This window comes from Protobothrops mucrosquamatus, unplaced genomic scaffold (assembly GCF_001527695.2).
Source record: "Protobothrops mucrosquamatus isolate PMUCROS unplaced genomic scaffold, P.Mucros_1.0 scaffold412, whole genome shotgun sequence".
Taxonomy (NCBI): Eukaryota; Metazoa; Chordata; class Lepidosauria; order Squamata; family Viperidae; genus Protobothrops; species Protobothrops mucrosquamatus.
Genome location: NW_015386741.1, coordinates 262793 through 285299, shown reverse-complemented (window position 1 = coordinate 285299; position 22507 = coordinate 262793). Strand labels below are relative to the sequence as shown.

At 37.1% G+C, this 22507-nt stretch overlaps 1 protein-coding gene across 1 annotated transcript in view; it reads left to right on the top strand.

Moving 5' to 3' along the window:
- THSD7B (thrombospondin type 1 domain containing 7B) overlaps positions 1-22507 on the top strand; it is a 414472-nt gene that overhangs the window by 197033 nt on the left and 194932 nt on the right. Inside the window, exons 7-9 of the mRNA XM_029284181.1 lie at positions 1386-1580; positions 8943-9177; positions 15644-15759. Coding sequence (XP_029140014.1) covers positions 1386-1580; positions 8943-9177; positions 15644-15759 — 546 coding nt within the window. The remainder of the gene's footprint in view (positions 1-1385; positions 1581-8942; positions 9178-15643; positions 15760-22507) is intronic.

The following is a 22507-nucleotide window of genomic DNA, read 5'->3' as shown; positions in this document are numbered from 1 at the left end:
TCCCACTGTCTTGTCCGCATTCGATCAGCTGGGGTGACTGCCGGATCGCTCCCAGATTCGTCTGCGCCCAGCAGATGGCTCTCCGTGTGCGGGTGTGCGCATGTGTTGCGGTGTTCTCCCCCCCGTCTCGTCCGTATCCGATCAGCTGGTGTTCCTCCAGGAGTATATACACAACCTCAGTTATGGAGTTTGGGGACTTTAAAAGTCTCATTTAAAATATTAGCTATCTAACTACTTCACTGTAGTGAGTTAATTGTATAATGCTTTGAAGACTCTAGGAAGTCTGAAAATGAAATAATAGATGTTCTGAATTTGACCTTTTTTAATATGACTTGTAGGACAAGGGTCCCCAACCCCCGGTCCATGGACTGGCACCGGTCCCCGCCATGCCAGAAACCGGTCCACGCAAAAAAGCAAAGCCCCAGGATGCAGGCAGTACATGATAGCATGCCTCCTCTGGTCTGCGGAAAATCTCTCTTCACAGAACCAGTCCCTGGTGCCCAAAAGGTTGGGGACCTCTGTTGTAGGAGATTTCAAAAATATGGTTTTGCATCTTATAAATGTGATTACTGGCAAGTCAAGGGAGTTGAAATATGTCCTCTCTTATTTTGCAAAGATATTCTGATCCACACATGACAATATTTCAGTAAGGTCAGACCCTAATATAGTATCATGTATTGAGGTCTCTTGTAATTTATTGTTTTGTATTGCTATGCCTCCAAGGGCTTATAATCATTGGAAATTTTAACACAGCACACTACCTGAGCAAAATGGTTCGGCTGAGATCGGCATATGTGAGACTGATTGGGGTAGATTGTAGGGGTGATAGTGAAATATAATTTTATCCTATTTTATCTATCTACATCTTAAATTGCCATATTTGATTCTAATTTCATTTTAAAAATGTATTTTATCCTAATTTCATTTTCAATTGTATTTTATTTCTATTTTATTCTAAATTATATTTTAACTAATTCCATTCTAAATTGTTTTTACTGCATTTTAGTATAACTTGTGTTTGGAACTCTGCACTTTTATATGCCCCATGGGCTAATCAATAAAGATGATGATGGTGGTGATGATGATGATAATGATGATGATGATCATCATCATCATCAGAAATTAATAATATATGGATGATGAGGTGATGCCCTCCCTGCACTCTTAGAAAGTTTCAGCAGTTGGCCCAAAGAAAGTGGTGGTGATTGAATCCCTATAAAGTAGGAGGATGTACATTGCACACACCTGGCATTTGTCAACACAAAGGAAAAGATGTATGAACTGATGAACATTTGTTCCTCCCTATCCTGTTCTTCATAGTGATACTAATGATCTTTATTTTGATCAAGGTGTTTTATGTTGGCTTCTTCTTCTTCTTCTTTTAGGTGAGGACGTAGCTGATGATTTTTGTGCTGATTCTCCATCGCCTTCTAAAACAACAACTTGTGAAGTACCCTGTGGAATGGATTGTGTTGTGACAGAGTGGTCGCAATGGTCACCTTGTTCTCACTCCTGTTCCAATAAAAATTCAGAGGGCAGGCAAAGCAGAACAACATCTGTACTGGCATTACCAGGAGAAGGTAAACAATGTTTTTTTTTAAGCTTATTCGTTGGTTTCTGAATAGAATTCCTGTCAAGTACCAAAGCTGGCATAGTGCTTGGGAATCTTTGTCTATAAGAAGATACTGTATATGCTAAAGTTTTATTCCAATGATTTCCAAACATGTAGATCATAGTCTTCAGATCTCCATTGACTTGAGAAAATGTATTTGTCTTTAGGATGCTGTGGGAGTCAATATATGAGGTGAATAAAATTATAGAAATCTTTTTTTGATAGTGTTAGATTTTCAACATAGAGTTACATCTATTTTTTTTTAGTATGACAGTTTGTTTCTCATTCTAAAGCAGGCATGTCAAACTTGCGACATCACGTGATGTTGCGTGACGTATCGGAGCTTTTTCACCATTGCCGGCAATGGGGTGGGCGCGGCTCCGGTATGATGAAACCAGCCTGCGGGCCGGCAGTTTGACACCCCTGTTCTAAAGTCTTTAGAGTTTTATACTAGGGACTGTCATACTTGTCAGAAACCACAATCAATAATCGTTATGAACATAGATGGCTGGAATTATCAGGTGTAAATTTTTAAAAAGTAAAATGGTGTGCGTGTGTGTGTGTGTATATATATATAGAGAAAGAGAGAGATAGAGAGTCTGAATAAAGAATAGTATTCAGGGGATTTGATTTTTCAAGGTTGTATTCTGTTTCACATTCCAATTCAATGCTTTCCCAAGTGAATTATTATAATTTTTTTAACAGTTATTATTAACTTACAACTTGGGAGAAAATTAAACCTACAAAGTTATATACAAATATCTACTAATTGATTATGACATTAAATTGCAGATGATAACTCTGCAATCATGATATAATGAAGTTTTTAATATATCCAAATATTGTATGTATTTATTAGATTTTTTAAAATCTCACCTTTATTACTTTTTATAACTAGCTCAAGGCGGCAAACATATACAATACTTCTTCCTCCTCCTGTCTCCCCATAACAGCAACCCTGTTATATATAAATGACAATGTGTGTTGTAGGTAATGAAAGGAACAACACGTCCCTACATCCAGGAAAGTGAAAAATTAATCTGGATATTTTCATGTTAACATGAAGTGTATTTTCCTGCATATACCTAAATTCTGCTTAATTTTACCCAGTTAATGGATCTCAGAGAAACTAAGTCAAAGTGCTACAATTTATTCATCTGGTTTTTATTTATAAAATAAGTTAACTGTGTTTAAAATTTACAGGAGTTAATTAAAAACAGAAGATGTGTCATTTCTGTTACTCACGGAATTGATCCATGAGAAGAATATTGCACAACACATAAAGATGAAGAAGAAAATGGGGTTCTAAGAAACAATCTACTCACATACTGTATATTAATATATGCAAATTCAATATATTTACATATATTAAATCATCCTATTTGTAAGGTCCTTCGGAGCAGATTTTGAAAGCCTGCATGAATGCGCACATGGAATAATTTGTACTGAATAAGCTGAATATCGTTTTTTAAAGAAAGTAACTAAAATTAATGAAAATATCATACATTTTCTGTTCAGTGAATCAATGTATGCACAGCAACAGGCTAGAATAAATGGTTAATCATTACATTAATTTAGGGTCATTCTCTATATTGACTCTTAACACCCATATATGATTTGTCTTCAGCTTGACCTTTAGTTCTCTCAGTGCTTCATTCATTGCTGTCATAATTAAGTCCATCCATCTTGCTGCTAATCATCCTCTTCTCTTTACTTCAACTTTTCTGTCAGTATGGATTCCTCAAAGGAGTTGGGTCAGGACATAATGTGCATAAAATGCAATAGTTTGGGCCTGATCATTTGTATCATAAGTGAAAATTCTGGATTGATTTGTTCTATGATCCATTTATTTGTTCGCTTGGCTATCCATCATCTCAAGCATTATATAATATTAAGTAGAGACAATCACCCTAGTTACTAGCTGTACTTCAAAGACAATTTAATCCATAAAGGTGGTATAGGAGATGTCAGAGCTAGATGTCACTTAAACAATTGTAAATACAGTAACTATATAATTTTTCATATAATAACAAAACAACATTAATCATATAATTCCTGTGGAATGAAGGTTCATCAGCTGTATAGAAATCCTTCAATAGATACAGGAAGCTGTACACCACAGATAACCTCATCTACTGTACATATAAAAAGTAGAATGAAGTGGCTTGGGCTTGCATGTTTAAGTCCTCTCCTCCCTGGATGTGGGTAGACTATCCCAAATTTGGATTCATCCCCTCAGGCTGCTTATTGCATCCCAATTATCCTGGCTTCACAATGGAGCCTCCATCTCATAGGTGGTCTGCATCAGAGGTAGCAGTTGATCTGGAAAAATGGAAGGAGACCTTACTCCAGACCAATCCATACAGTGTGGAGGAGATTTAATGTAAAGCAGTCAAGGGTGGCTTGTTATACCGGTAGTCGGCCTATGAGATTGTCCCCTGTGGCCAGTCCTTGTGTTGGTGGCTGTTCCAGTTTCCGCAGAAGAACCTTTGATTTTTCCTTTCGAAAGGAGCAGGTCAACTGGTCAGCCAGAAAGGGGGAAATGCTGAAATTGACTAGAACATTCCTAATACACATTTAACTCTCCCTTTATCTTTTATGTGGCTGGGAATTCCCTTTCCAGGGGCTATTCCTTTGGGGGATGCTCTGAGTCAGCCATATGATGTAGACCAGACAAAGAAACAGATACCAGGTGTGCCTAAAACTACTTTTATTAAAATTGGTTAAAGAATCTTGTAAGTTTAAATGTCCTTCTCCTCTTCTCTCTTTTATCTACACATTAATTTGGATAGGAAGTATCTGAAATGCTTCTTGGCCCTTCCCCTTCATCTGCCCTTTTTCTCCTAGTTGCCTTATAATGGATCTTCCCTCTCTCCATCAAAGTCATCCTCTCACTCTTTACACTTTAACTGTTCACCTCTCCTCAGGAAACATTCTTTGAAGTCATTTATTCTATCCTAGAATGTAACCTGCTTCCTCAACCCAGAGCTCTTCAATAGCACTTCTCTGGCAGCTGCCTCTCAGCTTCAGAAATTCAAATACCCAGTAAACGAGAGAAAAACTATGTTTTCTCCATCAAGTGGTCAGTAGGTCAAGAGGCAGGACATAGTAAATAAATATATGTGAGCGATAAACAACAATAACAACAAACATACAGCTTTCTCACATACCCAAGTCCTCGTTTGAATTCCTAATCCATAAAAACTTATTCAGCAGCTGCATCTGGGTTGCCCATCTCCAGATAATCACTACCTGGATGAGTGATGAGCTCTTTGCTGTCATCTAGTAGTTTCCAATTGATACCGGTAGGTTGACATTCCTTTAGAAAAGGGAGGGAGGGAGGGACTGAATGCTCTGACTTTACAGAGTGGAAGGGTCCAAACACCACTCTAGCACATATCTGGAGATTGACACCTTTAAAATAAAGAAAACATACCAATGACTTTCCAGTGCCACATGAAGGACCTGTACAAACCACAACATAGCATGGTCCTGTTCCATGTAACTTTAAGGGCAAGTTGTGGGGCAGTGCAATTTATTCCATGGTGATTCCCTCCTGGCTCTAGGAAGAGAGGAAAGCATGGGAAAGCAGCCCTGGAGATGAGCCTTGGAGGTCCACAGTAATGTTCTTTCCCTCAAATGGAAGAGTTGTGGTTTGGTTATGTTGACCTTCACTCTGGATTAAGAAATACAAGAAATTCTCTTGTTTTGATATTGTGATCCTTCAGATTCGCCTGTGTGAATTTTAAGCATCAGTTTCTTTAGCCCAAACCAATTTTTAGACTCAATCTGCATCTTCATTCTAGTTTCTCATCGTTAATGCATAAAGGGGAAATATTAAAAAAAATAAAAATATTTTCCTATTTTCCTGAAGTGTAATGATAACGATGATGACTTTATTTCTGAGCTTTATGTTCCCTTCAGTCTTATTTTATAGTTTTTTACAGCAATAATGTGATTAAATTATTTGATTATTATCTGGAGTAAAATATCTCTGTTTAAGAATAGTTTAGTTTTATAGTAATCAGTCGCCTCCAATCTCCATTTAGACAGTATGTTTTATCAAATGTTTTAACAGATATTGCACTACAGCGCTTCTGCAATTTCCTCCTTATCTTTCAAAAAAAAAGTTTGATGTTTTGGAAAGAGATAATTATTAACTAAGGAAGTCAATATCAATAACCTCTACTGTTATCAAAATTGTCTCTGATTGGCTCCATTTTTTTTATTAAAAGCACTCTATATTTCCCTTTTGGATAAAGATTCAGCAAAAAATGCCATGAGTATTCAATAACAGTAAAAGCTTATAGACTCCTAACTATGCTCTGAAATGTTTTTTGTTAAACTGGCTACCTTGAATGAGACCCAGGAGGGACTAAGGGCAGGGAAGGGGCAGAAACCTCAAAACACTGGACTTAAAAATGGACACACACACTTGTCCTTCACATCTGCTTCTAATTCCATGCTATTCTTCTCCCACTATCTGCACATAAGTAGCATTTGCGAGCATCCATGAGAAGACGACTGGCTATTCTTCCCTTACCTCTACCTGATTATTTTGTTTTCACACACATACACACACACACACACAACTCGTTTCCAAAAATCCCACAAACATTTCCCTTGGTGGCCATGTTTTCTAAATGGCAGCTGGGAGAATTGAAAGCAGAAAGCACTAGAAATCCACCAGGAGTTTCTAACTTACTTAGCAGCACAGACAGATTGTAGTGAGTCCATCCGTCTCTCTTCGCTTTTTATGGGGCAGACATACTTGCATGTCCCCAAGAGGTCTATTTAATTGTCAAGGAGGCATCTTGTGCAAATATACTTAAGCATGAAGTCCCACGGAGTTGCAAGTGAATTGCCATCAAGGGAGAAGAAACAATTTACAGACCTTTTGACTGATTTCACATGACAAGCAATATTTCCTTCGGTAGGATTGTGAATTTCCAGATGAGAGGGTTGTTTTTTTTTTAAAAAAAAAAGTCCTGAAATTGCCAGGCAGACTTTGAAATGTCTTTGCAACGTACAACAATGGATCTAACGTGAGACTGTCTGTCAGAAGATTGACATTCAACTGAAAGTGGACCTTGCAACATGAGAATGACTCTAGACATTCCAATAAATCCATCAAGGAATAGCTGGGCGGGGAAGAAAAGACATAGAAGCAGTGGTGGGATTCAAATATGTGAGCAACCGGTTCTCTGTGTGGATGCCGCTTCCGGAAGTCCATTCTGGGCCTGGGCAATAAAAAATTAGCTACCGGTTCTGCTGAACTGTGCAAACTGGCTGAATCCCACCACTGCATAGAAGGTTCTAGAATGGCCAAGTCAAACTTCATTTTCAAATCTTTTTGAGATGTTGTGTAGTGGTTTGAAATGGCTGTACATGCAAAACTTCCCAAACATTACAGGGCCAAAAAAAAACAAAAAAACAACAACCCCGATATGGAACAATGGGGAAAAAATATTCCCAGCTGATGTCATAGACTAGTATACAGATATTTTAAAAGCCTGCTTGAGGTTATTTCTGCCAAGGGGGGCAATAGCAGATATTTGATCCAAGGGTGCATTTGTTTTTTGTACTGAAGGAAATGCGATATCTGTTAATTTTTTGTTGAATAAATAATTGCCAATTTTCAGAATTGAGGCCTTTGAACTATGGTGCTGGAGAAGACTCCTGCGAGTATCTTGGATTGCAAGGCGTTCAAACCGGTCAGTCCTAGAAGAGATCAACCCCGACTGCTCTTTAGAAGGCCAGATCCTGAAGTTGAAACTCAAATACTTTGGCCACCTAATGAGAAGGAAGGACTCATTGGAGAAGAGCCTAATGCTGGGAAAGATTGAGGGCAACAGAAGAATGGGACAACAGAGAATGAGGTGGCTGGATGGAGTCACTGAAGCAGTAGGTGTGAGCTTAAATGGACTCCAGAAGATGGTAGAGGACAGGAAGGCCTGGAGGAACGTTGTCCATGGGGTTGTGATGGGTCGGACACGACTTCGCAACTAACAACAACAACAATTTTCATAATTTTTTTTTGTTTAATGCCATACCTTTTTAATGAAGATAAAATACTGAAATGTGTCAGGCATGAAAGACCAGGATCGCACGTGAAGTTCCAATCCAACTGATTTATTATTGCATGCCTATGCACAGGAATCTATTCAACTAGTGATTAGCACTATTTTGAGACTAGATAAAAATTAATGGAGTTCAAGAGGGGTTGGATTTGGTCCATTTATGGCTACATAGTGACTTTAGGCTGATTTCTGTTTTGACTCCATCCTCAGGCTCTGCCACTGCTTCTCCTACAAAATGTCCAGACATGTAAAAATAATAATAATAATAATAATAATAATAATAATAATAATAATAATAATAATAATAATAATAATAATAATAATAATAATAATAATAATAATAAAGTTTGCATGGGATGTACTGGCTTTTTCACGTGGCTGTAGAAGTAGGCTAAAGATAGAAAATATCTTTACCTGCAAGTAATATCAATTGTTCTAAATGCTGAGCTTTTGTCCAGGGAAAAGCAGCATAGCCGCATTGTTGGATATTGATTTGCTGGTTAAAACCTTAACCTTCCAAAAAATTGTAAAATTCAAGTTCTATGTTTGTACTTTGAAAATATTAATTTCGCATTTACAAGAGGCAGTTTGCTTTTTGTTTTGTGCCAGTGCTCTACTGCAGGTAGTCCTTGACCTATGACCACAACTGAGCCCAACATTTCTTTCGCTAAGTGAGACAGTGGTTAAGTGAATTTTGCCCCATTTTACAACCTTTCTTGCCACAGGTGCCTAGTGAATCACTGCAGGTCTTTAAGATAGTAACCCGGTTGTTAAGTGAATCTGGCTTCCCCCATTGATTTTGCTTGTCAGAAGATTGCAAAAGGGGATCATATGATCTCAAGACACTGCAACCGTCATAAATGTGAGTCGGTTGCCAAGTGTTTGCATTTTGATAATGTGACCATGGGGACGCTGTAAGTGTGAAAAACGGTCATAAGTTACTTTTTCTGGTGCCATTGTAGCTTTGAACGGTCACTGAATGAACTGTTGTAAGTCGAGGACTACCTGTACTAGTGTTTTCTCTCTTGATTTTTTTTTTCTTAAACTAACAAGACCTGGAGCCTTAAAAAGTTTGAAGACACCCATTTTAAGATATGGCTAATACATTTAAAGATTCCTCTTTTTGTTTGATTGACTGCTACAATGCGCACGACTTGGAACTTTGTTTATTGCAGGCAGGGTGTTGTCTTGAACAGTGGCATTATCTTTGAACCCATTGTTACAGTTTGTGCTGCTTTTATCACACACAGGTGGAAAGCCTTGTCCTCCTCCTTCATCACTCCAGGAGTATCGACTGTGTAATGAACATTCTTGCAATCAGCTTTACTGGGAAACCTCTGCATGGAGTCTCTGTTCAGAAAATGCCTTGCTAACAACTCTGAATACTACTACCAATTGGAACAAGAAGGCAACCTGTGGAGTTGGAGTACAAACTAGGAGGGTCTTTTGTGTGAAAAATAACTCTGGCCAGGTCCCAGCTAAAAGGTACACAGTATGGTTATAATATTTGGTTTATTCTCCTCTGAATACTCTCATACTTTTAGTTCTATTCAAATTGGAGAAGGCCATTGTAGAATTGTGCACTTAGCAAGATGGTGGACATGCCACCATCATTACCACATAACTCCTCTCATTCTTTTTCTGACGAATCCATGCTTCCGTTTCTAAGAGATGAGCAGAACTGCATTAAAGTGGTCTACAGGCAGTCAAATAGACAGAATGGTCTCTCCCATGCAAAGCATAAAACAGAAATTCAGGAGTGACTTAAATGTGTGGAAACCGTCCTGGCATAGCTGCCATTTGCAGGAGCTATGAGTCCTGGAGGACCCCCAAGTTGTGCATAATTTCTGAGTTGGGGTATAAAACCCTATTCAGAGACAAAGGTAGTGCCCCCCTGGAATTGTTTGGCCAGAAGATGCAAAGTCTGTTCCTCCTCATCTGTACTTAATTTCATGTGTTAAGATTTCTGCTCACCTCCAACCTCAAGTTTCACCCTGAGAGAAGCTCCCATATCAGAAACAAAAACACTTGTATGAGTAGTGCAGGATTTGTAACTAAGTGTTATTTAAAACTGCTACAGGCAAAGTTTCTGGGCACATGAGGCAAAATTTTACTGAGCATCTTTACCAAATGATTCTAGGAAAATGCTTTCAAAATGGATTCTGTTTCCTTTAAGGTAAATTTGTTAGGATGGTGTAGATTTTGAAAAATACTTTGCAAGAAGTATTTTAGACCTTAGGTGAATAAAGGCCCTCTCTGCTATTTTCTGGAACAGCCCCCAAAAGATATTGAAAGAGTCACATTAACTTTAATGAGGATGAGTCCTTAAAGCAACACTAGCATCTCTCTCTCTCTCTTTTTTTCAGGATCACAAACAAGCTTGTAGAAAAATAGCTTATTTTATGGAATAATAGGAAGGTGCTGTGTACACCTGAGGCCTGAAGTACTTTTTTCAAATCATATTTCAATTGTTCATAGCTCCTACAACCCAACCTCAGATTAAAAAAAAAAGATGCTGAATAACTACTACACCATTAGGTTTGATTGAAATTATCCTATGAAAAACAAATGTGATTCTAAAGAAGATACTTAGCCTTGCAGCTGACCTAATCTGCTTGGCTGTAGCTGAGAGAAATTAGAAATACAGATGTTTTTGCATTTTTTTCCAAATCAAGACATTGCTAATTACTTTTGTGCTCTGTTAATGAGTCTAGAGAATTACAAACTAGTTTTTAATTCTTATTGCATCTTTCTCTCTCTCTCAAAAAAAAACAACAAAAAACCTCCTGAAAATGAGCAGGCTGTGTTGACTCTTGTACAGTTAATTAAAATGCTTTAAGATAATGAGACTAATTGATAAGAAAAAAAAACTCTCCTGTTCCTTCAGAAGAAAAAGTTTCATCAGCTTTTGTTTTTGTTCTCTATTCCATCATACATTGTTTAACACATAATTGGGTCTTTACTCTTATATAGAAGTCTAATGACATAGATATATTGCTGAAGCAAATGCAAGAATATTGTGATTAGCTTGGAATATCAGAAGAAGATGTGATCAGAAACAATAGTGAAAGAACATCTTCCTCTCACATAATGTGAATTTAATGCCCATAGCCACAGAGATTCTGAAATTGGTACTTCTAATTTTTCAGTAGAAAAAATGATTTATTTTTTGGTCACTTCAGGGCTCATTTAGCCATACATGTCTCAGTGAATGTGAAGATCTGAAGAAAGCTTGTGCTAACATCTCTTGCCAGCCCTGGCTTCTTAGTCAACATAATCCAGTTGATTATATTTTTCTCATTGACTTTGGAATCTATTTTTCAGAAGAAACAAGGGTGTCAATATTGAAAATTATTTAAGATCCTACTTTCTTCCGGACCTGGTAGTCATGTTACCCAAACTGAGAAGAAGCCAGTTCAGATAAAATTAAAACCTGGGATTTATTTGGAAACTTCAAGTATTAACCACAACAAATGAAGAGAGTCGATAAGGGAGGCAGATAGATATACATGTACATGCATACATATGTGAAGCTGATGGTGTGGCTTGATTAGGCATTTATTAAAGAGAGTTAGCTTTGTCAGCTGTGGAAATAATAGATATAGTAAAGGGGAAATATTAAGCTAGGAAGGGTATTATGGGTTATTGATTATAATGTGGGAAAATAAATATTGGATGGAATTTTTTTTCAGATTTGTAATCACTTTATTTTGTTGCATTGAGAGATTATTGATAAAACTACTATTTATCTATCTGCAAAACAGCTCTGAGATAACAAAATTGAGGAGTCCTTGTTGCTGTCTCAGCTTGGTTGTTTTCTTGCAGACCAAGTTGCATTGCACACTAGGTAACATCTGCTAGAAGGGAGTGGAGTTAGCTCTCTGTTTATATATAGTGGCTTACCTTGCCAGTATTGGTGGGAGTGTTGTTTTCTTCTTGGTAGTTCCTTGATTAAATTATGGTTCACTGTTTGATTGTTTGCATGAGTTAGTAGTTCTTAGACTGAGCTATTGCTTACTGCTTGATTAGTGGTCTGGTATTAATCTTGGTGATAGTCCCTGTTTATCTGATTGTTAACTGCTGGTGAGGAGCTGTTCTGGTTTTTTTTGTTTTCTTTTTAGGTTTTCATTGTTTCTTTTGGATGGGGTGTAAATGTTGTCTATCACTATTCTTCTTAGAAGTTTAGCATTTAGACAAATCAACCATCAACAGGCACATAGGTAACAACATTCCACTTACACTGACAGGGCACACCACTGTAATTAAACAGAGAGCAAAGCCCATTTTCTTCTAGCACTGATGTTGTTACCTAGTTGGGTAATGAAACTTTGCAAGAAAACAACCAAGAGAGTTCCAAGGACTCCACACTTCAACCTTGAGCTACAAATGTTCTCTTCTGTTGGTATAACAAAACTTACTCTATTCAGAAGATCCAATCCAACAATAGTCCTCCTTTGGGTTGGAGTTTGTTGTTGTTGATGGCATAAACCACTTTTAGCAGTGCCCCTAGTTTTACACATTGATTATGTATTTGTTTGGTTGTTAGATTTAAATCCTGCCCTTCATATAAGAGCGCAAGCTGGCATATAGTATGCTTCCTACTTTTTTTACAAAACAGCTTTGTGAAGTAGACTGAGCTGAGAGGAAGGGAATGGCCAGGGGTCTTCAAACTTGGCCCTTTTATGACTTGTGGACTTCAACTCCCAGAATTCTTCAGCCAAGCATGCTGGCTGAGGAATTCTGTGAATTGAAGCCCACAAGTCATAAAAGGGCAAAGTTTAAAGACCCCTGGCCTAAAGTCACTGTGAACTTCTATGACTGAGGATAAACTAGAACCTGAGTCTTCCCAAAGCCAGTCCTATACATTGTCTACTATAGCATAGCTGGCTGAGGAATTCTGGAAGCTGAAGTCCACAAGTCTTAAAGTTGTCAAGGTTGCAGACCCCTGTACTACAGAACATTGTACCATGATACCAGAGAGGAGTTCACATTACATGAGCAAATCATCCATTCTTTGGACAAGGAAAATCATGCTAGGATTAGCATAGTGCCCGTTTGCAAAAATGTGATTTATATAGCCCCAAAAAATATTGCTATATAATTTGCTCTAGGATGCCAGTGTCCTGTCTTCTTTTCTTAGCTTTATGTTCTACACTTCATGTAACTCATTTAGTTTAAGTTGCTAGATGTGGGTGGGATTTGCCGTCTGAATGAATTTCTGAATCACAATAACAAATTTATGAAAATTTAAACATTTGGTGTTGCTTTAAGAGCTACTGTGGAAATGATTAAGCATAGGATAACTTCAAGAAGATCTGTGTATCTACATAAATATTCAATTTACCTTAGAGTGCAGTCTATGAAATGAGGATTTTTCCTTCTTTTTATTTGAAGGAAATGGGAGCTAAATACATTTTCCATTGTATAAGCTTCCACGTTGATAGAAAAATGAATAATAAATTTGAAAGAGATAAAAAAACACTGACAAAAAGGCATTATATACAGAGAATCCATCGGAGAACAATATGCAAACTTATTAAAACAATGCATTTCATGGTGCATTTCGATTAACTTAACAAAAGCTTGACATTATTAAATTGGCACACAATTATAATCATATGATTTATGTTTGTCTCCTACCAAATTTTTGACTGTTGATTGAAACAAAAATATACTCCATTGTATTCTAGTTCCTACCATAAAGGCTGGCAGAGATTAATGTCCTAGTTACTTGGATGGTTTTATTTTATTTATGCTATTTATCTATTGCTCTATCCCAAGCAGACACCAGACAGTACACATTTACTAAAACTGGAACAATTCCATCAGCATTGTTATCCTAAGAATACAGCAACTAAAATCAATGCCAGTGCATATTAATTGATTTCTAAAGACTTTCATGAATGGCCAAGTTTTCATAAGCTATTGTAAAGTCTTGAGGGTAGGGGTCATCCTCACATTGGAGACAAGCTGTTTTAAGGAAGAACAGCTGTCTCACTGAACTCTGCCACTGTGCCACTTCCCCATACATCACCTATAGGAGGGGACATCCCCTGGCTGTCAGGATTGGGTAGGCAGAATCTAACTGGCAAAGTTCTCTTCTGTAGTAGTAGATTAACAGCTCAATGCTGTGACTACCTAGTAAAGCTTCAGGCCTCTCTATTTTGTATCAGCAGATACCTCTGGATGTTCTCCAAGGGCAACCCCAGGTAAAATGAAATGCAGTGGCCCAACTAAGATATAATAAAAGTATGAATGGCCATCCTTGGTATACTTAACGGAGTCTCCATCCAACCTCTCTCCCATGCAACCACTAATTCAAAAAGGAGCAGATCCACCATAATACAATGCCTCCAACTCCAACTCTTAGTGAGAACGGTGACATATATAGAAAGACACTGTAGCTTATGGTATTGAATGCCACAAAAGGGTCCAGAAAGATACCCGGAGGGATGATGATGCTCCCTCCAAGTCCCACCACCAGTCTTCCATAGGGGTATGGCAGATCCTTTCTGAATTTCTTTTCTTACTTGCTTTTTTTTGTCTCCTCCTTTTGACAATTTCCACTACCTGTTCTGATATCTTGGTTTTTTATGTTTCTTGGCAGTCTCTTTTCACAGTCATCCTTAAATCTTCTTTTACTACATTCCTCAAGTTTCTCTAGTTCCCTATCAGTGGGGTTCAGGATTTCAAAATTGTTTCTCATGTTCTCCTTAAAAATGAGGGTTATGTGCTTATTATCAAATTGTGGAAGCAAGCTCACTTCATTCTTCTGCTTTACCTTGATGTGGAATTTGCACATGGGCAGTTCATGATCTGTTCCATAGCCATTCCCTATTCACATCTTTATTTTTATAACTGAGCTTCACCTTTTTGTCTCAGTAATATAAGTCAACTTGATGTCTGTGTGATCCATCTAATGTGATTGCACTGTTTTATTTCTGAAGATTATCTTCTTTATAATTATGGAGAAATAATTGGATTAGTAGAAATTGATAAGTCATCTAGGTCACCCAGCTAGCTTTGTACCTAAAGCAGGACTAGAACTCATGGCCTTCCAGTTTCTAGGCTGATGCCTGAACCATGACATCAAACTAGCTTTTGAGGAGCCCATTATCCAGCACTATATTATCAGTTACTTTATCTTGTCTGTCAGTGTGGTTATCTTTATAAAATACAAGAGTGGTTTACTACTGCCTTCTGTGCAATTTGAAATGATGCCCTTGTCATTGTCATTAAAATGGTCATTCATCTCTAGCAGCTTTTAATATTTCTGCTGCCCGGTACAGGCCCTGCTTGCTTTACAGAGCAGCTGAGATGAATTTCATGCCTTGGTGAACCCACAAGGAGAATACACTTCAATCATCCCTCCCAGAAATATCCACCTACCCTGATGAGACATTTATGTAAGCTCTCTCAAACCAGAGAGGGAAAGATCAATGATAATAACGTCTTCTCACTCTTCCTTCACCCGAAATATTGCAAAATATTTAATGTTTTAAAAAAGAAACTCAAAATACAGCTTGCTAAATTCAGTTTCACTAGGGAACGCCAGGGTAATAATTTAATATGCCTTGCAAAACAAAACAAAATCTCTGAAGAGATCTGTTTTCTGTCCATCTACCTGCACGTAGCAATACTGGTTCTTTCGGTTGTTGGTATCCAATTCTTTCTCATTGAAGGCAAGTAGGTGGATACTTTTTATTTCATAGTGGCAGTTACTGTAAATTATATTTCTACATGTAATTGTACAGTTCCTGTTTCAAAATAAATTTAAATTAATAAGGTAATATGTGAAATCCTACAATAAATGGGACTTGTTCTTAGATGTGTGTAGGGATTCCATTTTCCTAAAATAATGTTGGGGTCTAGGGGACTTGTGCAGTTATCCAGAATTGAATTCAAACAAGGGGCACCTAACTAACCACATGCTATATAATTATATTGCCAGATGTCCAGAATCCATCAAGCCAGAAACCGTCCGTCAGTGCCCGCTCCCATGTAAGAAAGATTGTGTAGTGACCCCCTTCAGTGAATGGACACGCTGCCCTACCACCTGCCAACATGGTAAGCTGGTCTAGCAGAGTCAGAATCAATCCTCCAGCTGTTTCATCATATTTGAACTAATACTAATAAAGTTTTGGATTAGAAACCAATTTTGGAATGAAACTCTAAATGGGTACCTGGATCTTGTTTATCATGTTTTGGTGCCTGTTATAAAATGAGTGTGTCTGACCTTAACACTCACCAAAGATTTCACAAGAGTTGTTAGGAGTGCTAGGCTTTGGCATGTATTCTACTAACAGTTTTTATTAGAGGAATGCACCTAGCATATATGTTGTATGTTTTTGTTATGTTCCTCCTAGGGATTATCAAGGTGACTTGGTGAGAGGACATAGTGGCTTTAATGATCCTAAGAATAATATAAATGGGAGTGAGAGCTCTAGGTCAGATCTCCCTTTGCAGTAAGGATGAAACGAGAAGGACAAAGCTAAGATTACACCACAAGAGAAAGGGAGGGCAGATGAGGATCTGCATGCAAGAGGGAAGCCAACTCACTAATGACAAAAATCTTCAAAGGCAAGTGCAGAAAAAAGGCAATGGCTGAAACATATAAACAAGGTTGTATGTCCGATAATAAGACAGTCAGGTTAGATGGCACTCTTATTGTTACTGAATAGTAACTTGAACAACAAACTTTGTAAGCAGATCTAGAGGTAACAATATGCTGAGACCAAAGCCACAAAGAATTTCGGCCACTGGTAATGTCAGAAAAGTAATTCCTAGTTTGATAAGGATATATACAGTTGGAACAGGAAGCATGACTCAAGGACAATTTACATTTATCAAAACAGAAATGAAACATACTAAATAGAATATTTTAGAATAAGTGATCTCAGGTAGCTGATGGACCACTTTAAATGAGATGATTACATGATATACTCTTTAGGGCATGAAACCATATGAAAGAAGGGAATGACATTAATATTAAAAATATGCCATAGCTAAGGATATGATTGGCACTAAGCCAATAAATTATAGGTTCATAGATGTTCAAGTCAATGGAACTGAAGGGTACTGTATGTATCTAGTACAGATATGATGGTAGAAGATAATGGGGCATTCTATGGCACATTGAAAGAAGTGCAACTACAACATCATGCAAAGATATAGTACTGCTAAAAGGTGATTAGAATTCCAGAGTTGGAGAAATGGAAGCTTCTGGAATTATTGTACAGAAAGATTTGATTTAGGTAAATGCCTCATAGGAATTAGGAGACAAACCAAGACACTTCCCGTTTAAATTGTGGTACAAACTATTCATTGTTTGTATCAAACACTTTGTTAAATTTACAGACTCAAAGAAAGTAAGGAATGCCAGCAAGATTTGAGTCATAATGTCAGTTCAATTTAAAGAACAGAACCTGAGATGCTATGCAAAGAGATAATGGGCACCATGAAAACCCAATATAACAAAATAAACCCCAAAGTTTCAAAGATGAAGAGATTTTAGTAGGTTTTTTTAAAAACTCGAAAGGTTAAGGAAAGACTTGGTGATTGGGCCAGGACATACAATTAAGTTCAGGCTTCCAGTTCATGCAAGAAAGGGCTAGGACAACCTTGGCTCTTTTATGCTGGCTGGCTCAGGAATTCTGGGAGTTGAAGTCCACGAGTCATAAAAGAGCCAAGTTTGCCTACCCCTGGGCTAGGAAAAATACCTCAATACTGTAAAAATAAAAAAATAGCAATAAAATAAATGGTTTAAGAAACCACAGGAAAATAGTTCTACATAAGGTAGAAATATTCAGTAATAAACATGGAAAAGTTCTAATAGAAACAAATAAGATTAAAGGAAGATGAAAACATTATGCTGACACAGTTTAGATGTAGAAGTGTATAGCATTTCTCTACATAAACATTTTTAGAAAAAGGAATATATTTAGGAACCAATTCCTTTAGAAAGTGAGATATGAAAGCCCAGCTGTCAGTAAGGAAGTAATTATGCAAATAAAACAACTGTACTTGTTTGAAGCTGCGAGAGAAGAGGCAATTCAAGTGTTAACAGTTCTAGGTCACTAAATATAGGTTTGGAGTAGATATTCTACCATAAAAGGGAAATTTGAAAGAAGACACAGATTACTGAATCATCACAGTAACTCTCATGCAAGCAAACTTTCACTTAAGATCTTAACGAAAAAGAGAGAGATGCCAAATGCACAGTTATTTAAAAAGGGAGAGAGAGGTGCAGTCCAAATGTTAACATAAGAATAGGTAATGGAGAGAGCAAAAGGAGGTTTATTTTTTGCTTCATGTGGTGCATTAAGGCCTTTGATTGTGTGGATCAGGGTTTTTCCAACATGGCAACTTTAAGACATTTTAAAGTTGCCAGGTTTGAAAAATACTGTTGGAGATAATGTTTGACACAGAAAATATTAAGTCTAAAGGTGTGCCAGAACACATAATTATTCCTCTGATGAATCTTTTCATTGAATAAGAAGCTACTGTTCAAACTAAACTTGGAGAAACAGAATAAGGAAGGGAATGAGACAAAGGTATATCTTGTCACCGTATCTGTTTAATTTATGCAATGAATATATTACCAAAAAAAAAGGCAGGATTTAAATAGATGACAGCTGAAATCAAAACTGGAGATGACAGTGCTTTGTTAAAAGAAAATAAAGAAGACGAAGAAGAAGCGCTTATTCTAAAAATAAAAAGGGAACGTGAACAATGGAGGTTAGTTTTCCAAATTTGGAAAGCAAAAGTAATCTTAACCCGGAGGCTCAGTGAACTCTGCTGGTTGATAACAAAGAAGTGAAGGTTGATAGAAAGTTTTGCATTCTTAGGTTCAAGAATAAAGATGGAGAGTGAGCTGGAATAAATTAAATCCGAGATTAACCCTAGAACAAGTTTAACTTAAAAAACATCATGAGGAATAAAGATATATTTATGACTGCAAGGTACAGATTAATTAAAACTATGGTTTTTCCAATGGTAGTGTATGACTATGAAACCAAAACGTTCAAAAAAGAGTGTGAAAAATTAGGTAGAGGATTTTGATATGAATCTGGAGATGGTTACTGTCATGGACTGGAAGGAAAACCAGTTAATGATACCCGATCAAACAAACATAACTTTTTCCTTTGTAATCATCAGTCCACAGAAGCTCACATTTTCAGGGCATGTAGTATCAGCGGATGGTGAACTAGGACAAAATTATTATTCCTGGCAAAATTGCTTGAAGAAGAAAAAGAAGGCAACGGATAGAGTAGATGAACAGGATCAAGGAGATTACAGAATTCTCTTTGTAAGAGCCACAGGGTATTATTAGAAAGAGGTTGAAATAGCAGGCACTTGGCCATGGAGTCTACAAATAGCCAAGTTACCTACTTGCATTTCAATGAAAAATCCCTTCTTAGTAAAGCCTTTCAAATATGAGTAAAGCCTTCAGAGAGAAGCTTTTTGCCCTGCCAGGGCAGAGATTTCTTTGCCCTCCTTCCAATCCACAGTATGAGCTGTTCAGGCTGCTCAGATGCCATTATTTCAGAAAAATTGCAAGCTACCTGCATTCACATCTAGTTTGTCACAGACTGATGGCTGTGAAAGCAGCAGTTTCTACGATTATTTTCCCTGCTGCCTGATGTTCTCCCCATTGGCACAAATCTTACACGTTTACAGCTGCTGTAAAGTCAGATCTTCAAGTTAAACTCGATTCCTGGTGACTTCATGGATACATATTCAGTACCAACTTGCATTTCATACTATTTCCCTCCTCGTCCCAGTTCTTTAAAATCTAATGTGAGTTTATCTTAGCAGTAGGCAAAGCACACATATTTCTGTTCATGCATCTTGATTTAATGTTTGGAGAGGAATTGTCACTACTATTTGACTAAATCTTCTCTACATATAATTAAAGTTAGAGAATTTGATTCCTAGTGATTAAAAGGATATATCTATTTATTTAAGGTGAAGAGAAATATGGAAGTGGTTTCCCATTGAATTCTTTTTGTATTTTTTTTTTAAATGTCTCAGCGTAGGAATCCCTGGAGGTTCTCATTCAGATACAAACCAAGCCCAACTGTCCTTAGCTTTTAAGCCCAGTGTTCCACTTAATGTGACAAAATGTAACTTATCACCCTTGCTCTCAGCTGGATGGTTGAGTTAATTGTGCTGAAATCATAATAGCTGTTGGTATGAAAGATTGAATAGATTCTAAAGATGAACTAGATATTCTTAGATAGCTGACTTAGCTATCTGAATGTATAAATTCAGATTTTAGAAAGCTGAAGTTTTCCCTGGTATTAAGACGTACCCCAACATTCATTGTTGGGAAGAACCTGATAGTAATGTTATAAGAATAAAAGTAAGATGTGGCTAAGTATTGTTCTCTTCCCACGTGTACCTCAGAAGAGATTTAACAGCAAGGCTATCTTTGGAAATAGCATATGGCAAAGTTCATAACTTAGAAAAGATTTGATCTGAACTCAACATTGCACCATCTCTCTACTTACTCCAAACAATAAAACACATTCCCTCTCTGAGAAAGGACTTCTCACCATATTTTTCCAGTATCTGGTGCAATATGCTTTTTTTTACGCTGATATAAAGCTTTTTGCAATATGGAATTCTATTTTTGCTTGTTTGAGACTGAGATTCTGTTTATTCTCATCTTTGCTCTCATTCATTTTACTTGCTTGTGAATGGCAATGGTACTATATTATAAGGGGGGGAAATCCTAGTCCATTTAAAACAAAGAAAATAATATGGTAATTAATTGTTGGTTTTTATATGTTATTTAGATAAAGAAAATGAATTCAGACATACATTATTCGGCTTATTAAGAAATTATGTAGCATTAAAAAGCCTCTCCAACATCATATTTAATTTCATTGGAATAGTTATCATTTAATATGATTCTAAATTAAAATTGAGTGGTCAGGATTGTGTTATGCACTGGATTTATTTTTGATTTGCTGTTGTGTGAGTTCTTTAATTGATGCTGCACAATTAAAAGCACAGAACAATTGGAAATTTAGAAAACCACTCAGTGGCAAATGCATCTAAATTAAACAGAAAAGATTATTTAACAAATACATAAACCGCTGGGTGGCTAAGCTGCAAACATAATCATGATCAAGTTTTAATTTAACAGTGATAAACTGAGTATCTGCAAAAATAATGGCAGCTTAAGCAAACAACATTGAAAGTCACATCAGATGTTGGCAGCATTTTGTTAGATAAAATATGAAGAGCTGAACTGGGCAATTGGTGTCCAGCTTTTCCACCTATTGCTTGCCTTGCAGTTAAAAGTCAGCAAAATGACAGCTTTCTATTATGCCCTGTTGTGTGCTTAAGGTGTTGACAGATATCGGAAGGCAAAAATTAAAAATGAAATTCAGAAAGTGCTTTAGTTCTTTTCTATCTTGTCTATTCACTTTGCTTAGAAATGAAATAACCTGGATCTATTGAAATTTATTCTGAGCAAAGTACTGCTCAGACTTTTGCCACTGATATGCAGAGCGGTTTAATGTAATAGAGTCTTTGTTAAAAAATATTCAGGAAATATTCAAAGAACTAGAGAAAAACTGGAGAACAAAGTGGTATTGTTTAACTAAACCTTAATATCCAGAGTTAATTTCTGTTGAATTTCATTAGCCAAGAAAATCTGTCTTAAGTGGATTGCTGGTGCTTTTTTGCAGAACTAGAGATGACTCAAATACATAAAATGGATCTTTCTTTATTTTCCTTGAATACCTATTCCATGGAGACAAGGCCCTTCTATACTGTAAGAAATCAGAAGGAGCAAAAATAATGATTCCAGACCCCACACATTCTTTTTCTCTTTTTTCGTCTTCTGCTGTAACATATTTGCCCACCGGATGCTTCTTTCAAATAATTTCATGTTGAGCCACCTCTGTGCAAATAGATACTGTGAACCTGAAAATGGTCATTGATGTTTTATGGTGGCATGGTGGTGCAGTGGTTAGAATGCAGTACTGCAGGCTAATTCTGCTGACTGCCGGCTGCCAGCAGTTCGATCCTGATGAGGCTCAGGGTTGACTCAGCCTTCCATCCTTCCGAGGTCGGTAAAATGAGGACCCAGATTGTTGGGGGCCATATGCTGACATTTGTAAACTGCTTAGAGATGGTTGTGAAGCACTGTGAAGTGGTATATAAGTCTAAGTGCTATTGCTATTGCTATTTGATGAACAGCTATGGGAGTAGGAAGGGCAGGATTGGCTGTAGAGACTCTTCCATAATCAGCTCTTTTCTGAGCCTGATCCATTGGAGTAAAGAATTGTCAAGGTTGCAGCAAATAAAAATTACATAATATTCTTTATTAAAAGGAATGCAGGTAGTCCTCAACTTACAACCATTTGTTTAGTGACCATTTGAAGTTAAAACGGCACTGAAAAAAAGTGACTTGTGGCCATTTTTCACACTTAACTACTGTTGCAGCATCCCCGTGGTCACAGGATCAAAATTTGGATGCCTCACAACCGGTTCATGTTTATGACGGTTGAAGTGTCCCAGGGTCATGTGATCACCTTTTCCAACCTTCTGACAAGCGACGTCAGTGGGGAAATCAGAGTCACTTAACAACTGTGTTGCTAACTTAACAACTGCAGGGATTCACTTAACAACTGTGGCAAGAAAGGTCGTAAAATGTTAGGCTCAATTGTGGTCATAAGTCGAGGACTGCCTATATAACTGAAGACTGAAGTAAGTGAGATACTTCAGAAATAAAAGTGAAGATCAGTGATGCGCAAAATTAACTATCCTTGATAGAAAACCATTTTTATACCCTTAAAAA